This window comes from Herpailurus yagouaroundi, unplaced genomic scaffold (assembly GCF_014898765.1).
Source record: "Herpailurus yagouaroundi ecotype Mexico unplaced genomic scaffold, PumYag 188, whole genome shotgun sequence".
NCBI classification, from domain to species: domain Eukaryota; kingdom Metazoa; phylum Chordata; class Mammalia; order Carnivora; family Felidae; genus Herpailurus; species Herpailurus yagouaroundi.
In genome coordinates this window covers 16,397,404-16,414,071 of record NW_024412419.1, presented here as the reverse complement: position 1 = coordinate 16,414,071, position 16,668 = coordinate 16,397,404, and the positions used below count along the sequence as shown (strand labels likewise).

At 38.8% G+C, this 16,668-nt stretch overlaps 1 protein-coding gene across 2 annotated transcripts in view; it reads left to right on the top strand.

Annotated features, from left to right (window-relative positions):
- The window catches only part of LDAH (lipid droplet associated hydrolase), a 112,652-nt gene that overhangs the window by 15,329 nt on the left and 80,655 nt on the right, over positions 1-16,668 (top strand). For both annotated transcript variants that reach the window (XM_040496155.1, XM_040496156.1), the window contains exon 3: positions 12,817-12,960. In XM_040496155.1, the coding sequence (XP_040352089.1) occupies positions 12,817-12,960 (144 nt within the window). The remainder of the gene's footprint in view (positions 1-12,816; positions 12,961-16,668) is intronic.

Here is a 16,668-nt window from a genome sequence, read left to right as displayed (position 1 = left end):
GGACAAAGGGAGGGAGAGCTGCTGAACCCCCGGACGACAGAGCTCAGTTTGGTGGGGAACAAAGGCGCTCGCCAGCGCCATCTTCCCCGCCCATCCCCCAGCCAAAATCCCGAAGAGAACCAGTTCCTGCCAGGGAACTTGCTCGCTCCGCCCAAACACCCAACTCTGTGCTTCTGCGGAGCCAAACCTCCGGCAGCGGATCTGACTCCCTCCCGCTGCCACAGGGCCCCTCCTGAAGTGGATCACCTAAGGAGAAGCAAGCTAAGCCTGCCCCTCCTGCCCCCGTGCACCTTGCCGATCCACCCCAGCTAATACGCCAGATCCCCAGCACCACAAGCCTGGCAGTGTGCAAGTAGCCCAGACAGGCCACCCCACCCCACAGTGAATCCCGCCCCTAGGAGAGGCTGTCTATTTGCTGTCTACAAGAGACTCATTTTAGACCTGAGGACACCTTTAGATTGAGAATGAGGGGATGGAGACCATTTATCATGCTACTGAAAGCCAAAAGAAAGCTGGAGTAGCCATACTTATATCAGACAAACTAGACTTTAAATTAAAGGCTGTAACAAGAGATGAAGAAGGGCATTATATAATACTTACAGGGTCTATCCATCAGGAAGAGCTAACAGTTATAAACGTCTATGTGCCGAATATGGGAGCCCCCAAATATATAAAACAATTACTCATAAACATAAGCAACCTTATTGATACGAATGTGGTAATTGCAGGGGACTTTAACACTCCACTTACAGAAATGGATAGATCATCTAGACACACGGTCAATAAAGAAACAAGGGCCCTGAATGATACATTGGATCAGATGGACTTGACAGATATATTTAGAACTCTGCATCCCAAAGCAACAGAATATACTTTTTTCTCGAGTGCACATGGAACATTCTCCAAGATAGATCACATACTGGGTCACAAAACAGCCCTTCATAAGTTTACAAGAATTGAAATCATACCATGCATACTTTCAGACCACAATGCTATGAAGCTTGAAATCAACCACAGAAAAAAGTCTGGAAAACCTGCAAAAGCATGGAGGTTAAAGAACACCCTACTAACGAATGAGTGGGTCAACCAGGCAATTCGAGAAGAAATTTAAAAATATATGGAAACAAACGAAAATGAAAATACAACAATCCAAACGCTTTGGGATGCAGCGAAGGCAGTCCTGAGAGGAAAATACATTGCAATCCAGGCCTAGCTCAAGAAACAAGAAAAATCCCAAATACAAAATCTAACAGCACACCTAAAGGAAATAGAATCAGAACAGCAAAGACAGCCTAAACCCAGCAGAAGAAGAGAAATAATAAAGATCAGAGCAGAAATAAACAATATAGAATCTAAAAAAACTGTAGAGCAGGTAAACGAAACCAAGAGTTGGTTTTTTGAAAAAATAAACAAAATTGATAAACCTCTAGCCAGGCTTCTCAAAAAGAAAAGGGAGATGACCCAAATAGATAAAACCATGAATGAAAATGGAATTATTACAACCAATTCCTCAGAGATACAAGCAATTATCAGGGAATACTATGAAAAATTATATGCCAACAAACTGGACAACCTGGAAGAAATGGACAAATTCCTAACACCCACACTCTTCCAAAACTCAATCAGGAGGAAATAGAAAGCTTGAACAGACCCATAACCAGCAAAGAAATTGAATTGGTCATCAAAAATCTCCCAACAAATAAGAGTCCAGGACCAGATGGCTTCCCAGGGGAGTTCTACCAGACGTTTAAAGCAGAGATAATACCTATCCTTCTCAAGCTATTCTAAAAAATAGAAAGGGAAGGAAAACTTCCAGACTCATTCTATGAAGCCAGTATTACTTTGATTCCTAAACCAGACAGAGACCCAATAAAAAAGAGAACTACAGACCAATATCCCTGATGAATATGGATGCAAAAATTCTCAATAAGATACTAGGAAATCGAATTCAATGGCATATAAAAAGAATTATTCACCATGACCAAGTGGGATTCATTCCTGGGATGCAGGGCTGGTTCAACATTTGCAAATCAATCAACGTGATACATCACATTAAGAAAGGAAAAGAGAAGAACCATATGATCCTGTCAATCGATGCAGAAAAGGCCTTTGACAAAATTCAGCAACCTTTCTTAATAAAAACCCTCGAGAAAGTTGGGATAGAAGGAACATACTTAAAGATCATAAAAGCCATTTATGAAAAGCCCACAGCTAACATCATCCTCAATGGGGAAAAACAGAGCTTTTTCCCTGAGATCAGGAACACGACAGGGATGTCCACTCTCACCGCTGTTGTTTAACATAGTGTTGGAAGTTCTAGCATCAGCAATCAGACAACAAAAGGAAATCAAAGGCATCAAAATTGGCAAAGATGAAGTTAAGCTTTCACTTTTTGCAGATGACATGATATTATACGTGGAAAATCCGATAGACTCCACCAGAAGTCTGCTAGAACTGATACATGAATTTAGCAAAGTTGCAGGATACAAAATGTACAGAAATCAGTTGCATTCTTATACACTAATAATGAAGCAACAGAAAGACAAATAAAGAAACTGTTCCCATTCATAATTGCACCAAGCAGCATAAAATACCTAGGAATAAATCTAACCAAAGATGTAAAAGATCTGTATGCTGAAAACTATAGAAAGCTTATGAAGGTAATTGAAGAAGATATAAAGAAATGGAAAGATGTCCCCTCCTCATGGATTGGAAGAATAAATATTGTCAAAATGTCAATACTACCCAAAGCTATCTACACATTCAATGCAATCCCAATCAAAATTGCACCAGCATTCTTCTCGAAACTAGAACAAGCAATCCTAAATTTCATATGGAACCACAAAAGGCCCCGAGTAGCCAAAGTAATTTTGAAGAAGAAGACCAAAGTAGGAGGCATCACAATCCCAGACGTTAGCCTGTACTACAAAGCTGTAATCATCAAGTCAGCATGGTATTGGCACAAAAACAGACACATAGACCAATGGAATAGAATAGAAACCCCAGAACTAGACCCACAAACGTATGGCCAACTCATCTTTGACAAGGCAGGAAAGAACATCCAATGGAAAAAAGACAGTCTCTTTAACAAATGGTGCTGGGAGAACTGGACAGCAACATGCAGAAGGTTGTAACTAGACCACTTTCTCACACCATTCACAAAAATAAACTCAAAATGGATAAAAGACTTGAATGTGAGACAGGAAACCATCAAAACCTTAGAGGAGAAAGCAGGAAAAGACCTCTCTGACCTCAGCCGTAGCAATCTCTTACTCGACACATCCCCAAAGTCAAGGGAATTAAAAGCAAAAATGAACTACTGGGACCTTATGAAGACAAAAGTCTTCTGCACAGCAAAGGAAACAACCAACAAAACTAAAAGGCAACCAACGGAATGGGAAAAGATATTTGCAAATGACATATCAGACAAAGGGCTAGTATCCAAAATCTATAAAGAGCTCACCAAACTCCACACCCGAAAAACAAATAACCCAGTGAAGAAATGGGCACAAAACATGAATAGACACTTCTCTAAAGAAGACATCCGGATGGCCAACAGGCACATGAAAAGATGCTCAACATCACTCCTCATCATGGAAATACAAATCAAAACCACACTAAGATATCACCTCACGCCAGTCAGAGTGGCCGAAATGAACAAATCAGGAGACAATAGATGCTGGAGAGGATGTGGAAAAACGGGAACCCTCTTGCACTGTTGGTGGGAATGCAAACTGGTGCAGCCGCTCTGGAAAACAGTGTGGAGGTTCCTCAAAAAATTAAAAATAGACCTACCCTATGACCCAGCAGTAGCAGTGCTAGGAATTTACCCAAGGGATACAGGAGTCTGATGCATAGGGGCACTTGTACCCCAATGTTTATAGCAGCACTCTCAACAATAGCCAAATTATGGAAAGAGCCTAAATGTCCATCAACTGATGAATGGATAAAAACATTGTGGTTTATATACACAATAGAGTACTACGTGGCAATGAGAAAGAATGAAATATGGCCCTTTGTAGCAATGTGGATGGAACTGGAGAGTGTGATGCTAAGTGAAATAAGCCATACAGAGAAAGACAGATACCATATGGTTTCACTCTTATGTGGATCCTGAGAAACTTAACAGAAACCCATGGGGGAGGGGAAGGAAAAAAAAAAAAAGAGGTTAGAGTGGAAGAGAGCCAAAGCATAAGAGACTCTTAAAAACTGAGAACAAACTGAGGGTTGATGGGGGGTGGGAGGGAGGAGAGGATGGGTGATGGGTATTGAGGAGGGCACCTGTTGGGATGAGCACTGGGTGTTGTATGGAAACCAATTTGACAATAAACTTCATATATTGAAAAAAAAAAAGAGAAAAAAAAAAAGAGAGGGAGGGAGCCAAACGGTAAGAGACTCTTACATATACATTTTATTTTATTTTTTTTTAATTTTTTTTCAACGTTTATTTATTTATTTGGGACAGAGAGAGACAGAGCATGAACGGGGGAGGGGCAGAGAGAGGGAGACACAGAATCGGAAACAGGCTCCAGGCTCTGAGCCATCAGCCCAGAGCCTGACGGGGCTGGAACTCACGGACTGCGAGATCGTGACCTAGCTGAAGTCGGACGCTTAACCGACTGCGCCACCCAGGCGCCCCCTTACATATACATTTTAAATCATAATTGGAAGTATGCATATAGTTTTGTAAACTTTTTAAAATTTCTTAATACCTAGAATAATTAGAACTACCAAATTTGTGACATTTTTCTAAATAATTTTTTCTGTCTCATTCCAAGATGATTGTAAGTTTACTGTGGAACGTTTATTTATTCTGAGATGTGGAAGTTGGGTCATTTGTGACTTTTGCAGAATCACTATCAATAGAATGTCCGGGGTAGTTTCTTGATCATAGATATTCAAAGCCCTTTTAAACTTGTAAGTTAGAACATATTATATGTATATATATATATAGAGAGAGAGAGAGAGAGAGAGAGAGAGAATAGATATCTATCTATATAAAGATATATCTCTATATATCTATATCTCTATGTCTGTATATATCTATATCTCTATATAGAGATATAAAGATATATATCTCTATATATCTTTATATCTCTATATAGAGATATATCTATATAGAGATATATCTATATATATAGAGATATATATCTTTATATCTCTATATAGAGATATAGATATATAGAGATATATCTTTATATAGATAGATATATCTATAGATATATAGATAGATATCTCTATATATCTCTATATCTCTATATAGATATATCTATCTATCTGATATATATATATATCTATATAGAGATAGGTAGATACATATCAGCCTTAAAGATTAAGATTAATGAAATTGTGACTATATATCATACCGTAAATACCTAAGCCAATGAGGTATTATGATTGCATTTCTTTTTTTGTACATTTTTTTCTTGTTGTTCTCTCTGAGCTAATTATTGTCTTATTTGCTTAGTTTTCTACTTTTGAATCACTAATTTATCCTAAAATTATTCTCTAGGAAATGAGAAAAAAAGTCCTTTTAATGCATTTGAGTAATCAGCCTGGTTTTGGTTTTGTTTTTCTCATTTTTGTTTTGTTTTGTTTTGTTTCTTTGGAGATATGCTTCCCAGAACTCTCAGTTCATTGGCTTCAGTGTGGACTGATTGCTCTGTAGGTCTGCTGCCCAGGCCATGCTGGGAATTCCTGTCACTTTTCTCCTGAGTTAGATTCCATTTCCTGGATCCCACATTTTCTTATTTCTTGCTTTATTGGTTAAGCACATCTCTTAGTAACTTCCTCAGAAGAGGTACATGGGAAGTAATCTTTTAAAGATCTGTCATGTCAGAAAATGTCTTAAACTTCTAGTTTGGAGATAATTTTTCCTTAGAATTTAGAGGGCATTTTAGCTGTTTTCCATGGTCCAGAGCTGCTTTTGAGAAGTCTTAATATCATTCTGATTTTTTATCTTTTGTATTTGAAGCTCACCTGCAAGGAAAAGCATTTTAGATCTTTTCTTTGTTCTAAGATTCTGAAACTTTACCATAAAGCACGTTGTATGGATATTTTTTTCATACACTATAGGTTTTTGTGTACCCTTTTAAACCAGAGAGTCATATACTTCAATCCTAAGAGCTATGTTTTCTCTTCTTTTTAAAAATTTTTTTTTCAACGTTTATTTATTTTTTTTGGGACAGAGAGAGACAGAGCATGAACGGGGGAGGGGCAGAGAGAGAGGGAGACACAGAATCGGAAACAGGCTCCAGGCTCTGAGCCATCAGCCCAGAGCCCGACGCGGGGCTCGAACTCACCGACCGCGAGATCGTGACCTGGCTGAAGTCGGACGCTTAACCGACTGCGCCACCCAGGCGCCCCTCTCTTCTTTTTTTATAGTCACCTGTTTCATGGGTAAATTACCATTTTCTTTGGCTTCTTGCATTATTAGAGTTTTTACTTTCTTCCTTTTTCTGTTTGTTTGCATTAGCATTTGTTTTTCCTCAAATGTCTGGTAATCCTGACTACCCTTTCATTTTTAAGAGGAAGACACAAACAGCTATTGGAATCTTTGTGTTCAGGGATGAGGCTTGTCCTCAGGTGTGCCTAGAGTGACCAGCTATTGTAGTCTGAGAGATTTTATTGAAGGACACATGCCTTTCAGTACTAAAACCACAACAGTCCTATGCAAAACAGGATGGCTGGTCACCCTAGATCCCGCGCTAGGGTAAGGGTAATTGGGTAGGGACCCAGCATTTCACTGGAGAATTTCCAGCTTTCAGTTATCTCTACCTATTTCTTGGGTCATTCAGTTTTCCTAGGAAGGAATCTCCCAATATCCTGTTTGAGGAGTGGAAATCTGTTTGTGAATGTTCAGGGCTGAACAAGGGAAAGAAGGTAGGAAGTTTCAGTGTTTAGTAACAGTTAATCAAAGTTCTTCTCAGTATAGTGCTTCTGTTTTCAGTTGGCCTAAGATTCCTGACCCAAAACCTCTTCCGTTTAACCTCTTCTGGAAATAAAATTTCCAGTTTCCTTTCATGATATAACAGTCATTTTAGAAAGCAGTCTGTTGGCATCTATTGAAATTAAAAATACATATGCTTTAATAGCAGCTAGGAAGAGTTTGAAATTATAGGCATGACAAGTACTGTTTGATGGAGCAGAGATTTGAGGCCATGGTAGAGTATAGGATTGAGAAGGTAAGTAGAAATGTTGTCTTGGACTGGAGACAGGATATTCTTCAGAGGCTAGCATGAAGGAGGTGAAGTTAGTTACCAAAATGGAGAAAGTGTGAAAGCACGTCAGAGAGAGTAAAGTAATTTCCTGCCTCCTGAGCTCTGTTTTTTCTTCTAATTAAGAGTTGAGGTGATCTGTTGAGAATAAATATGGCAGAGGGTAGATAAGGGCCCTGAGGAAAGTGGTCAGCATTGAGAATAGCAGGTATACAGGATGAAAGGAATTATCAGCTGAGAACAAGTAGATTTTGAGCAGCACTGTGATGGAATAGCAGGTATATTGGGAGTGAAGTCTGACCTATCAGAGGTAGAATGGTTTGAATGTTAACCATTTCTGGGTAATGAAAAAATCTAAACCAGTGGTTCTTAAAGTTGGTGTTGGGACCAGCAGTATCATCTGAGAACTCATGAGACATGCAGGTTCTCGGGCCCCACCCAGACCTTCTGAACCAGAAACTCTGGGGGTGGAGCAGTCTGTGTTTTAATACGCCTTCCAGGAGATTGTGATATGCTTACCACTGATCCTAAGCTGTGGCTATCAGAATTAGTTGCTTAAGTTTCATGTGCAGGAAGTTCGTTGAATTTGATCAGGGTAATGAATTATGGGACAAAGGTGTTGGCTCAGTGAATATACCCAGATTTTGAAATCTCCTGCCATGGAATGGCACCTAAAATTGTTATTTAAGGGCCAGGGTTTTCAGGGAATGTGTGAGAGTGACTAAGAAGTTGATAGACGGAGATGGAGGAGGAGAGGTTGTTGCAATAAGGTAGACGAGTAGGTGGAGCTGACAGTTCCCTGTGCTTCCCTACTCAGAGGTGTCCATTCACTCACTCACTTACCCTCAGAGCTGGGAAGCTTGTGTTACAAAAGTCTTTGCTCTCCTTGAGGTGCATGAGGTGTTAGAGAAGAGTGCGTGCTCTACTGTGGACACTTGAAAGAAAGAGTCCACCACAGGGGAGAGCCAGGTTTAAAATATGAGGAAGAGACAGATAGAGGGAGCATTCAGTGAAGACACTGTGAAGAAAGAGAAGCTTAAAACATTTGTTGCTTTGTGGTGTCATTGTTTTGTGGTGCTTTGACATTTTCAGATCATTCTTAGTTTTTTAGTGTTCTTTTATGTTTGCTCTTCTATTCTCATTGCTGCCCTTGGCCCTTTTCCTTGGAGTTCATGGGAGCTGAAGGCTGGTGCTGCTCATTAGTTTATGGAGTTCAGAACTGTATTTTATATTTGGGCTTAATCTATTTATACTGTGAGGAAAATTAGGATGACAGTATTTCAAAGATTGTTAAACCACTGAAGACATCATATTTAGTCTGTCTCTGATAGATTGATGTAACATGTCATTTTAAATCACTTTGCTTTTGCAGCTAGCAAAATTAATCACTTTTAAGTTGGTAATGATAATGAGGAGTGATTTATTAGAATCCACAGATTGAGGAACTTTTAATTTAACTTCGTCTTTTCCAGTGAAGCTTTGTTGTAGAATTTCTGTTAAGTAACAATATCTTTGGACTTTCTTTAAATAGAGACATGACCAAAGGGAACCAATTTGAGAACTCACTGTAAAATATATTGAGTCATTATAACTCTCCAGTGGTCATATGGGGATAATAGAGTCATGCAATATGTCTTAGATTTGAGTACAGTGATCAGAAATGGAGCGGACAAGGCTCCATGTGCAAGCCCAGTGTTCTTTCCATCTGACAACCTTCTGTATAGATGCTATGCCACATTAACTTTATATGTGGCAGGTTTTGTCTCCTACAAGATTAAGTGGAAGGCAAAAATCTACAATTGCAATGTTGAATAGTTTATTGGCAGTTGGGGTCTAGAGATGGTCACCACAGCCTCTGTTATATGTTACTCAAGCACTTGACTATATGTTTGATCAAGCATATGTTTATAACACATTTTGATATCCTTTGATAAAAAGTTTTACTAGCAGTTTTGTATTGAAATGTTTTCAAACATCCCTATACCTGAAAATACACGTATACATACATGTGTGAATGTGTGTATATCTGATGTTAGCTGCAGAAATAAGACCCTTTCAATTTTTTGTGGTTTCCTAACCAGGAAGTTAAATTCATGGTTCATAAAGTGTTATTTAAGGGCCATGGTATTTAAGTAGTGAAGTATGCAAAGACATTTAAACGGTTTGCATTACATTTTCCACTTCTATCTCACTTGTCAGTCGGATCTTCCTGATACTTACTGGCCATTGTGGACTCTTCTGTTTCTTCAGGAGCCAAGCTCTTCATTGCTTGAGGGCCTTCGTACCTGTTCTTCTCCTGTTCTGGTATCTTCTTTCCTCAAATTTTTACAAGGCCGATTTCTTTTCATCTTTTGGGTCTTAGCTAAAGGTCATCTCCTTAAACATTTTTCTCAGGCCACCCTAATCTCTTCCCTTGAGGATCCTCCCACAATCATCATATAACTTCTCCCACTCTTGAATTAGCTTCTTTATTTATTTAGTTATATGTATATATTTTCCTACTGAATATGAATTATAAAAAGGCCTTTAACTGTCTTGTGCCTGACACAGTGACTTCCATGTAGAAGGTGATCAGTAAATAATTGGTAACTAAAAGAATATACAAAAGAAGCTATAGTACTGAATAGAATGAAATGAACATGAAGCAGTTGAAAGTATCATTTACTTGATGATGACAAAATAGTGAACAAGAAAGCTTCAAGGTATTTGCTTAAGATCTTATAGTCATTAAGCAAAAGAACTCAGAACCCAGAGATAGGTGGAAAAAAATTGTTTTGTAGCAATTCATTAGCTAGTACTTTTCAGGTTCATATTGTAACTCATTGTAATTCGTGGTAATTATTGCATCTAACTCATGTATGTGTTATCTTTGGATTCTCCTTAAACCAGTTTTAATGTGCTGTGCACCTTAAACTTACAGAACACGACATGTCAGATTTATTCAATAAAAAAATAAATATATAATAACAATTACAGTAATAATAGCTACCATTTATTCAGCCCTTTCTGTGTGCCAGGCATTGTGCAAGTAATTGCCCATTCATTATTCCTAATGATAAGGCCAGCTACTCTGTGGGGCTTTTGTAAGATTAACTAATACAAGGTATGCAGAAGATCCTAAACCGGATAGTTTATGATGAAGAACTGAAATGATGAAGAAATCAGTGTCAGGTAGTTTATGTTCTTTTCTAAATTCAGTATTATTATTTTCTTTTGTATACTCTTCCAGTCATCAAATACTTATTGAGCACTTATCATCTGTGTGACCTTGGGCAAGTTGTTCAACCTCTTTGTACCTCAGTTTTGTCATTCATAAAATGGAAGTAATAATAGTACTACCTCAGGTTGGGACTAAATGAGTTAATACATGTAAAGCACTCAAATGCTGCCTAGCATGTAGTAAGTTCTAGCACTTTAAAATGTTGATGACTATAATTTTCTACCCATGTGAAAAAAAATGGTAAAACTTAGCTGAGAGACCTAAAACATTTAAATATGAGACATAACCCACTCCCAGAAGATTATACTCAGTAATATAAAAGACATCAAACCTTTTTAATGTATAAATGAGGTGAATTTCATCAGAATTCCAAAAATAAATTTTAAAAATTGAACCTGGTGGAAATAATTCTAAAGGTTATCACACCAGCCTAGAAAATTTAGGGGAAAAAATTAAGGAAGGGATTTGGCCTGCCAGTTACCGAAACATTTTTAAAAAAAAAGAAAGGAAGGAAGAAAAACACAATGTAGTAATCAAGGCAGTATGGTGCTGGCAGAGGAGAAAAGGAAAAAATAAATGGAATTATTTGGAATCAGAATTAGCAAGCAAATGTAAGAATTCAGGGTTGAATTCAGAAGACATTTCAAATCAATGCAGAAAGAATGGGTTATGTAATAAATGGTCTTGGGGTACTTGGCTAATCATTTGGAAAGAAGTTGGATTGCTACTTTGTACTTGATACTAAAAAATATTCCAAACTTATTAAAGATTTAAATATAAAACATGAAACAGTGCTGCCCACACCCACCTTAGATGTTATAGCCCCAGTGCTGTACATCACTCCTCTCTTCGTCAGCCAGTCAGCTGACCAGAGAACATATTACTGCATTTAAAGAAGTTTCTGTATTATTTAACAAAGATGTCACTGGCACAATTACAAAAAGGAATTTAGAACTCAAGTCACTAGGTCTGAATGCAACAGAAGCAGACTAGCAATATGGACGACAAGACCATTTACCACCATTGCTAGCCATGACACGTCTGAGTAGCTAACATTTATACAGCATTCGCATCGAGCAGTGTTTAGGTGGTTTACCTTTATTAATTCACTTAGTTCTCACATTAGGTAGTGCAGTTATTATCCTCATTTTGAAGACAAGGAAACCAAGGCTCGAGAGGTTAAATAACTCTCCAGAGGTCACACACTTAATAAGTGCAAAGCCATGATTCCAACTCCCACAGTCTGGCTCCCGAGTCTGCCCTTAACTGCTTTGCTACATTCCCTGTCAAGAAAACTGAAATGATGAAGAAATCAATGTCATTTGACAAGGGTGGCAGAGGTTATATCAGTGCAACAAAACCATGTCATCTAATTACAAAGAAGAGAAACCTAATAGCATGAAAAAATAATAAATTGTACAATAGATATTGCTGGAAATGAACTAGTGTCTGTGAAAGCATTATACAGATGGTGACTGCAAGATGAAACCCCATTTCACTGTCATTTCCCCCTAAGATATATCAGATTGACTCTTTTTTCTAAAAGGTTATTATTCATTCTGTTTCTCTATAGCAAGCCCATGTCAAAAATACCTTCTGTACATACACAAGAAAAATCTATATGTTGGTGGTCTTTTTCCCAAAAGGTCAAACTATACATATGTTTACAATAGAAGTACTTGTGATAAATGACAAGGAAACACTCAGTACACTCCTAAAGTACGCTTTGTGAATGATTCTTACACTGATTTGTTTTCATGCAGCTTGGTAACTGAGCAGAATAATATCTTGAAGGGCTTTAGAGGCAGGATTAATGACTTTAAACCAATAGGATGATAATGGGAAGCCAGTGTAAGGTGTTTGAATAGGATACAGCTATGATTGATCTGAAGTTTGAGGGTATCTCTCTGGGTACCTAAAGAATGGATTCCCGGGGGACAAGAGTAGCCAGACCTCCCATTGGGAGACTAGTGCAGAAAACTTGATGGGAAGTGATAATGCTAATGGAGAGAAGTAGACAGTGTAAGGATGTATTTTGGAAGCAAAGTTCACAGGACTTACTAGGGAATTGGCTGTGAAGAACAGGGACAAACCTGGTGTTAGTACTTGAGCATTTGGTGTAGGGTTGGTGTCTCCATTTATTAGGGAATAGGGAGGAAGAATTTATCTTGAAACAGTTGGAGAACAAAGCAGGAGCAGGAATCTTCTGAGCGATTATTCCCAGACTTAAGGCAGAAAGGATATTAAAATTGAAGTGTATGTGTCAATGTGAGTAGATTTGTAGAAGAAAGTGTGAGGATAAATCCATCGTTTCCACTCTGCACATCTTCTTATGTGAGCTTAGCTTTGGTTAACTAAGATCTGTGTTTCTTTTCTTAGGTAATCCAGGTTTTTGTTCCTTTTATGTACCATTTGCAAAGACTCTGTACTCCTTAACAAACAGACGCTTTCCAATTTGGGTTATCAGTCATGCTGGACATGCTTTGGCGCCCAAAGACAAGAAGATTCTTACAACCTCAGACGGTATGTCTTTATTAACATCTGCTTTCCTTTACAGTGAGTGAGTGTTCATGAATCTGGAAAGCCTGCTAAGGTTAAGAGTTACATCATTGAAAACCTCTGCTTGTGGCATTGGGCCCAGGCTCTCACATTTTGGTAATTTTAGGGTTTTTAGAGTCATTTTAATTTTTTAAGGTAATTTTCTCTAAAAATTTGAGCAGATCAAACAATTTGTGTAAAACTTGCCTTTTCTGCGTACCAGCTAGTAATCAGCTATATATTTATTGATCAAGCACTATATCTCCAGAGTTGTACCACGAGGTGGTGGGGGAAAAAAGTATTGTAAGCCATGGTCCTTACTCTAAAGAGGCCCTTACTCTAACATTTAGAGAATGATTAAGTGATAAACCCTGGCCTGCTAATCATGTAGATATCGAAGAAGTGAACAAAGGGGAGAACACAGTATCGGTTTGAAAAGACTTTGTGGAATAGATGGGTTTTGACAGTTGAGTAGAATTTGGGTCTAGGGGGTAAGGCGAGTGCACAGGTGTAACAGGCAGAAGAATTAGCACAGCAGGGAGAGAGATTCAGTAGGTGTGCCAGTGCTGGGCAGGGCCAGACACGGAGGAGCCTTGGACCTGGGGAGAGAGATCTGACTCCATTGCCGGAGGCCTTTAAATGCAGGACATAAAACCATATAGCTGCAAATTACTTGTTTCTAAAGCATAAAAATTTGGCATGTTCACTCTTCTAAAATAAAACAATGAGAGGGAAAAAAAAATACAACTTAACTTCTCTGTAGGCATCTCATTCAAGGGCCATTTGTCCTAAGCATGTCCCTTAGTTAATTTGAGGTGGGAGAGAGGTGGCTGTGGTGTCATTGCTGAGTTGCTCCTCGTCCTGGTGTGCCTCTCCTGTGGTATGAGCATTTTAATGAGCATCTAATTATATGGGAAACCACATGTGGGTAGGGAGGGAGAAAAGGGCAGGTGATAAGGGAACTCTCTGTACTAATCAGTAAAAATTTTCTATAAATCTAAAACCATTCTTAAGACCTGCTAAAAATTACTGGAATTTAAAAATAATTTAATATTTACATTGTGCTCTTTGTCACTGTTTTAACTTGGCCTGCCATAACAGAAACCATAGACTAGGTAGCTTGATTAATAGGAATTTATTTTCTAGTAGTCTGGAGGCTATAAGCCCAAGATGAAGGTTACAGCATGGTTAGGTTCTGGGGAGAGCCCTTCTCCTGGCTTACAAATGGCCTCTTTCTCTTTGTGTCCTCATATGACAGGGAAGGAGACAGAACAATTTCATGTGCTCCAGGAAGCTCTCTGATGTCTCTCCTTGCAAGGCCACTAATTCCATCATTAGGACCCCACCCTTATGACCAACTCTAATCCTAATTACCTCCCAAAGACCCTATCTCCCAGTACCATCACATGGGGTTTATGGCTTCAGTATAAGAATCTTAAGGGAGACAAACATTTAGTTCAGGACAGTCATGAGTAAGAATGTTTTATACATATATTTTTAAGCTTTATTTATTTATTTTGAAAGAGAGAGAGAACAAACGAGAGGCTGAGAGAGAGGGAGAGAGAAAGAATCTTAAGCAGGCTCCACAGCACACAGCCCAACTCAGGGCTCGATCTCACAAACCTTGAGATCATGATCTGAGCGAAATCAAGAGTCAGACACTCAACCCACTGAGCTACCCAGGTGCCCCACGAATGTTACATATTGACATTCCAAATCTGATCACAAGTATAGGTCAGCATATATATATATATATATACATATATATATATATATACCTGAATATATATTGTACCTGAATAATACTAAAACATACCAGTTACTACTTGAAATAGTTTTACTAAATATTTAATCAGGTTTTAATAGTTGCCTTTGGTCTGTCCTCAGAAGTATTTCAAAACTGGTCCTTTGAGGGTACCAGGGTGACTCAGTCAGTTAAGCCCCCAACTCTAGATTTCAATTCAGGTCATGGTCTCATAGTTCATAGGATTGAGCCCTGAGTCAGGCTGTATGCTAACAGTGTGGAGCCTGCTTGGATTTTCTCTCTCTCTCTCTCTCCCTCCCCCCTCTCATAATAAATAAGTAAACATTAAAAAGGAAAAAAAAAAAGAAACTGGTTCTTTGAAGCCTTGAGTAATGAGGGAAGTTTCTGTTCTAAGTAGAATTTCTTCCCACATTCATGAACATCTGCATGTGTGCTGAATTTGTAATAATTGCCTTATTTGAAGAAGCGGGTGACAGCTAAGAGGTGTCTTATTTTTATCCACATCCTGTTTTTGGCTGTTAACTGGAACATACGGTCAAGACACAATGTAGTTTTTGCAGAATTTAGGAACCAGAACCACCCTCATGACTACAAGGTTGATGGCTCTTTGGTTCTGTTGTTAGTATGGAATTTGGTTCTCTTTTCTTTTCCCTCCTGAAGCCGTAGCTCAAACTCTTTGTGTGTCACCTCACTGTGAACATCTCAGCTCCCTGGCTCTTGACCTCCCCTCTTAATTCTCACATATGGTAGTAAAGATCAGCTTCCTGAAATGTTAGTTCTGGTTCCAGAGTCCTGTGTTAACTTTAAGTTGATTTTAACATGAGATACCAGCTCCTGAGAATGGAATTTAATCTCCTTCCTCCCCGCCCCCGCACCCCACCAATTTCACTTACTTTACTCATTTTAACTTGTCTCTTTGCTAGCACTTAGGGAAAAATATGCCTGCACTTAACAACAAATCTGTTGGACTTATATTGTTTATTGTTAGGTAAGTCATCAGCCAGATTTCCTATGTCCTCCTCTTTCTTTAAGATATCACATGTAAGATTACCCTCATCTCAGGGGCGCCTGGAGTAACTCAGTTGAACATCCGATTCTCGACTTTGGCTAAAGTCATGATCTCACAGTTGGTGAGATGAGACCCCCCATCAGACTCTGTGCTGACAAGCATGGAGCCTGCTTGGGATTCTGACGCTGTCTCCCTTTCTCTTTGCCCGTCCTCTACATGCTCTAAACAAACAAACATTAAAAAGAAAAAGATTACCCTCATCTCCGGAAACCCTCCAGTCCTCTCTGCTCAGTTTCCACTCTGTGCTCAGGGCTTTGGTAAGTCAGACTTCACTTCAGTACTTTAGTCGCTCAGATTTCTTCTGCTACACTTCCACCATCTTTTTTTACTTCCCTAATTATCTTCTATGTAGAATTATAGATCTACAGATCCAGTGCAATCCTTGTATAAATTCCCACCAAAATTCCAATGGCATTTTTCACAGAAATAGAAAAAAAAATCCGGGGTGCCTTGGTTGCTCAGTCGGGTAAGTGTTCGACTTCGGCTCAGGTCATGATCTGATGGTTTGTGGGTTCAAGCCCCACATTGGGCCCTGCGCTGACAGCTCAGAGCTCAGAGCCTGCTTCGGATTCTATGTCTCCCTCTCTCTCTGCCCCTCCCCCACTCGCACTCTGTTTCTGTCTCTCAAAAATGAATAAATGTTAAAAAAAAATTAAAAGAAAAAAGAAATAAAAAAAATCCTAAAACTCATATGGAATCATAAAAGGCACCAAATAGCCAAACAAACCTTGAGAAATAAGAACAGAGCTGAAGGCGTCATGCTTCACGATGTCAAACTATATTGCAAAGGTGGTAATCAAAACAGTGTCACATTGGCATAAAAACAAACCAGTGGAATAGAATAGAAAGCCCAGAAATG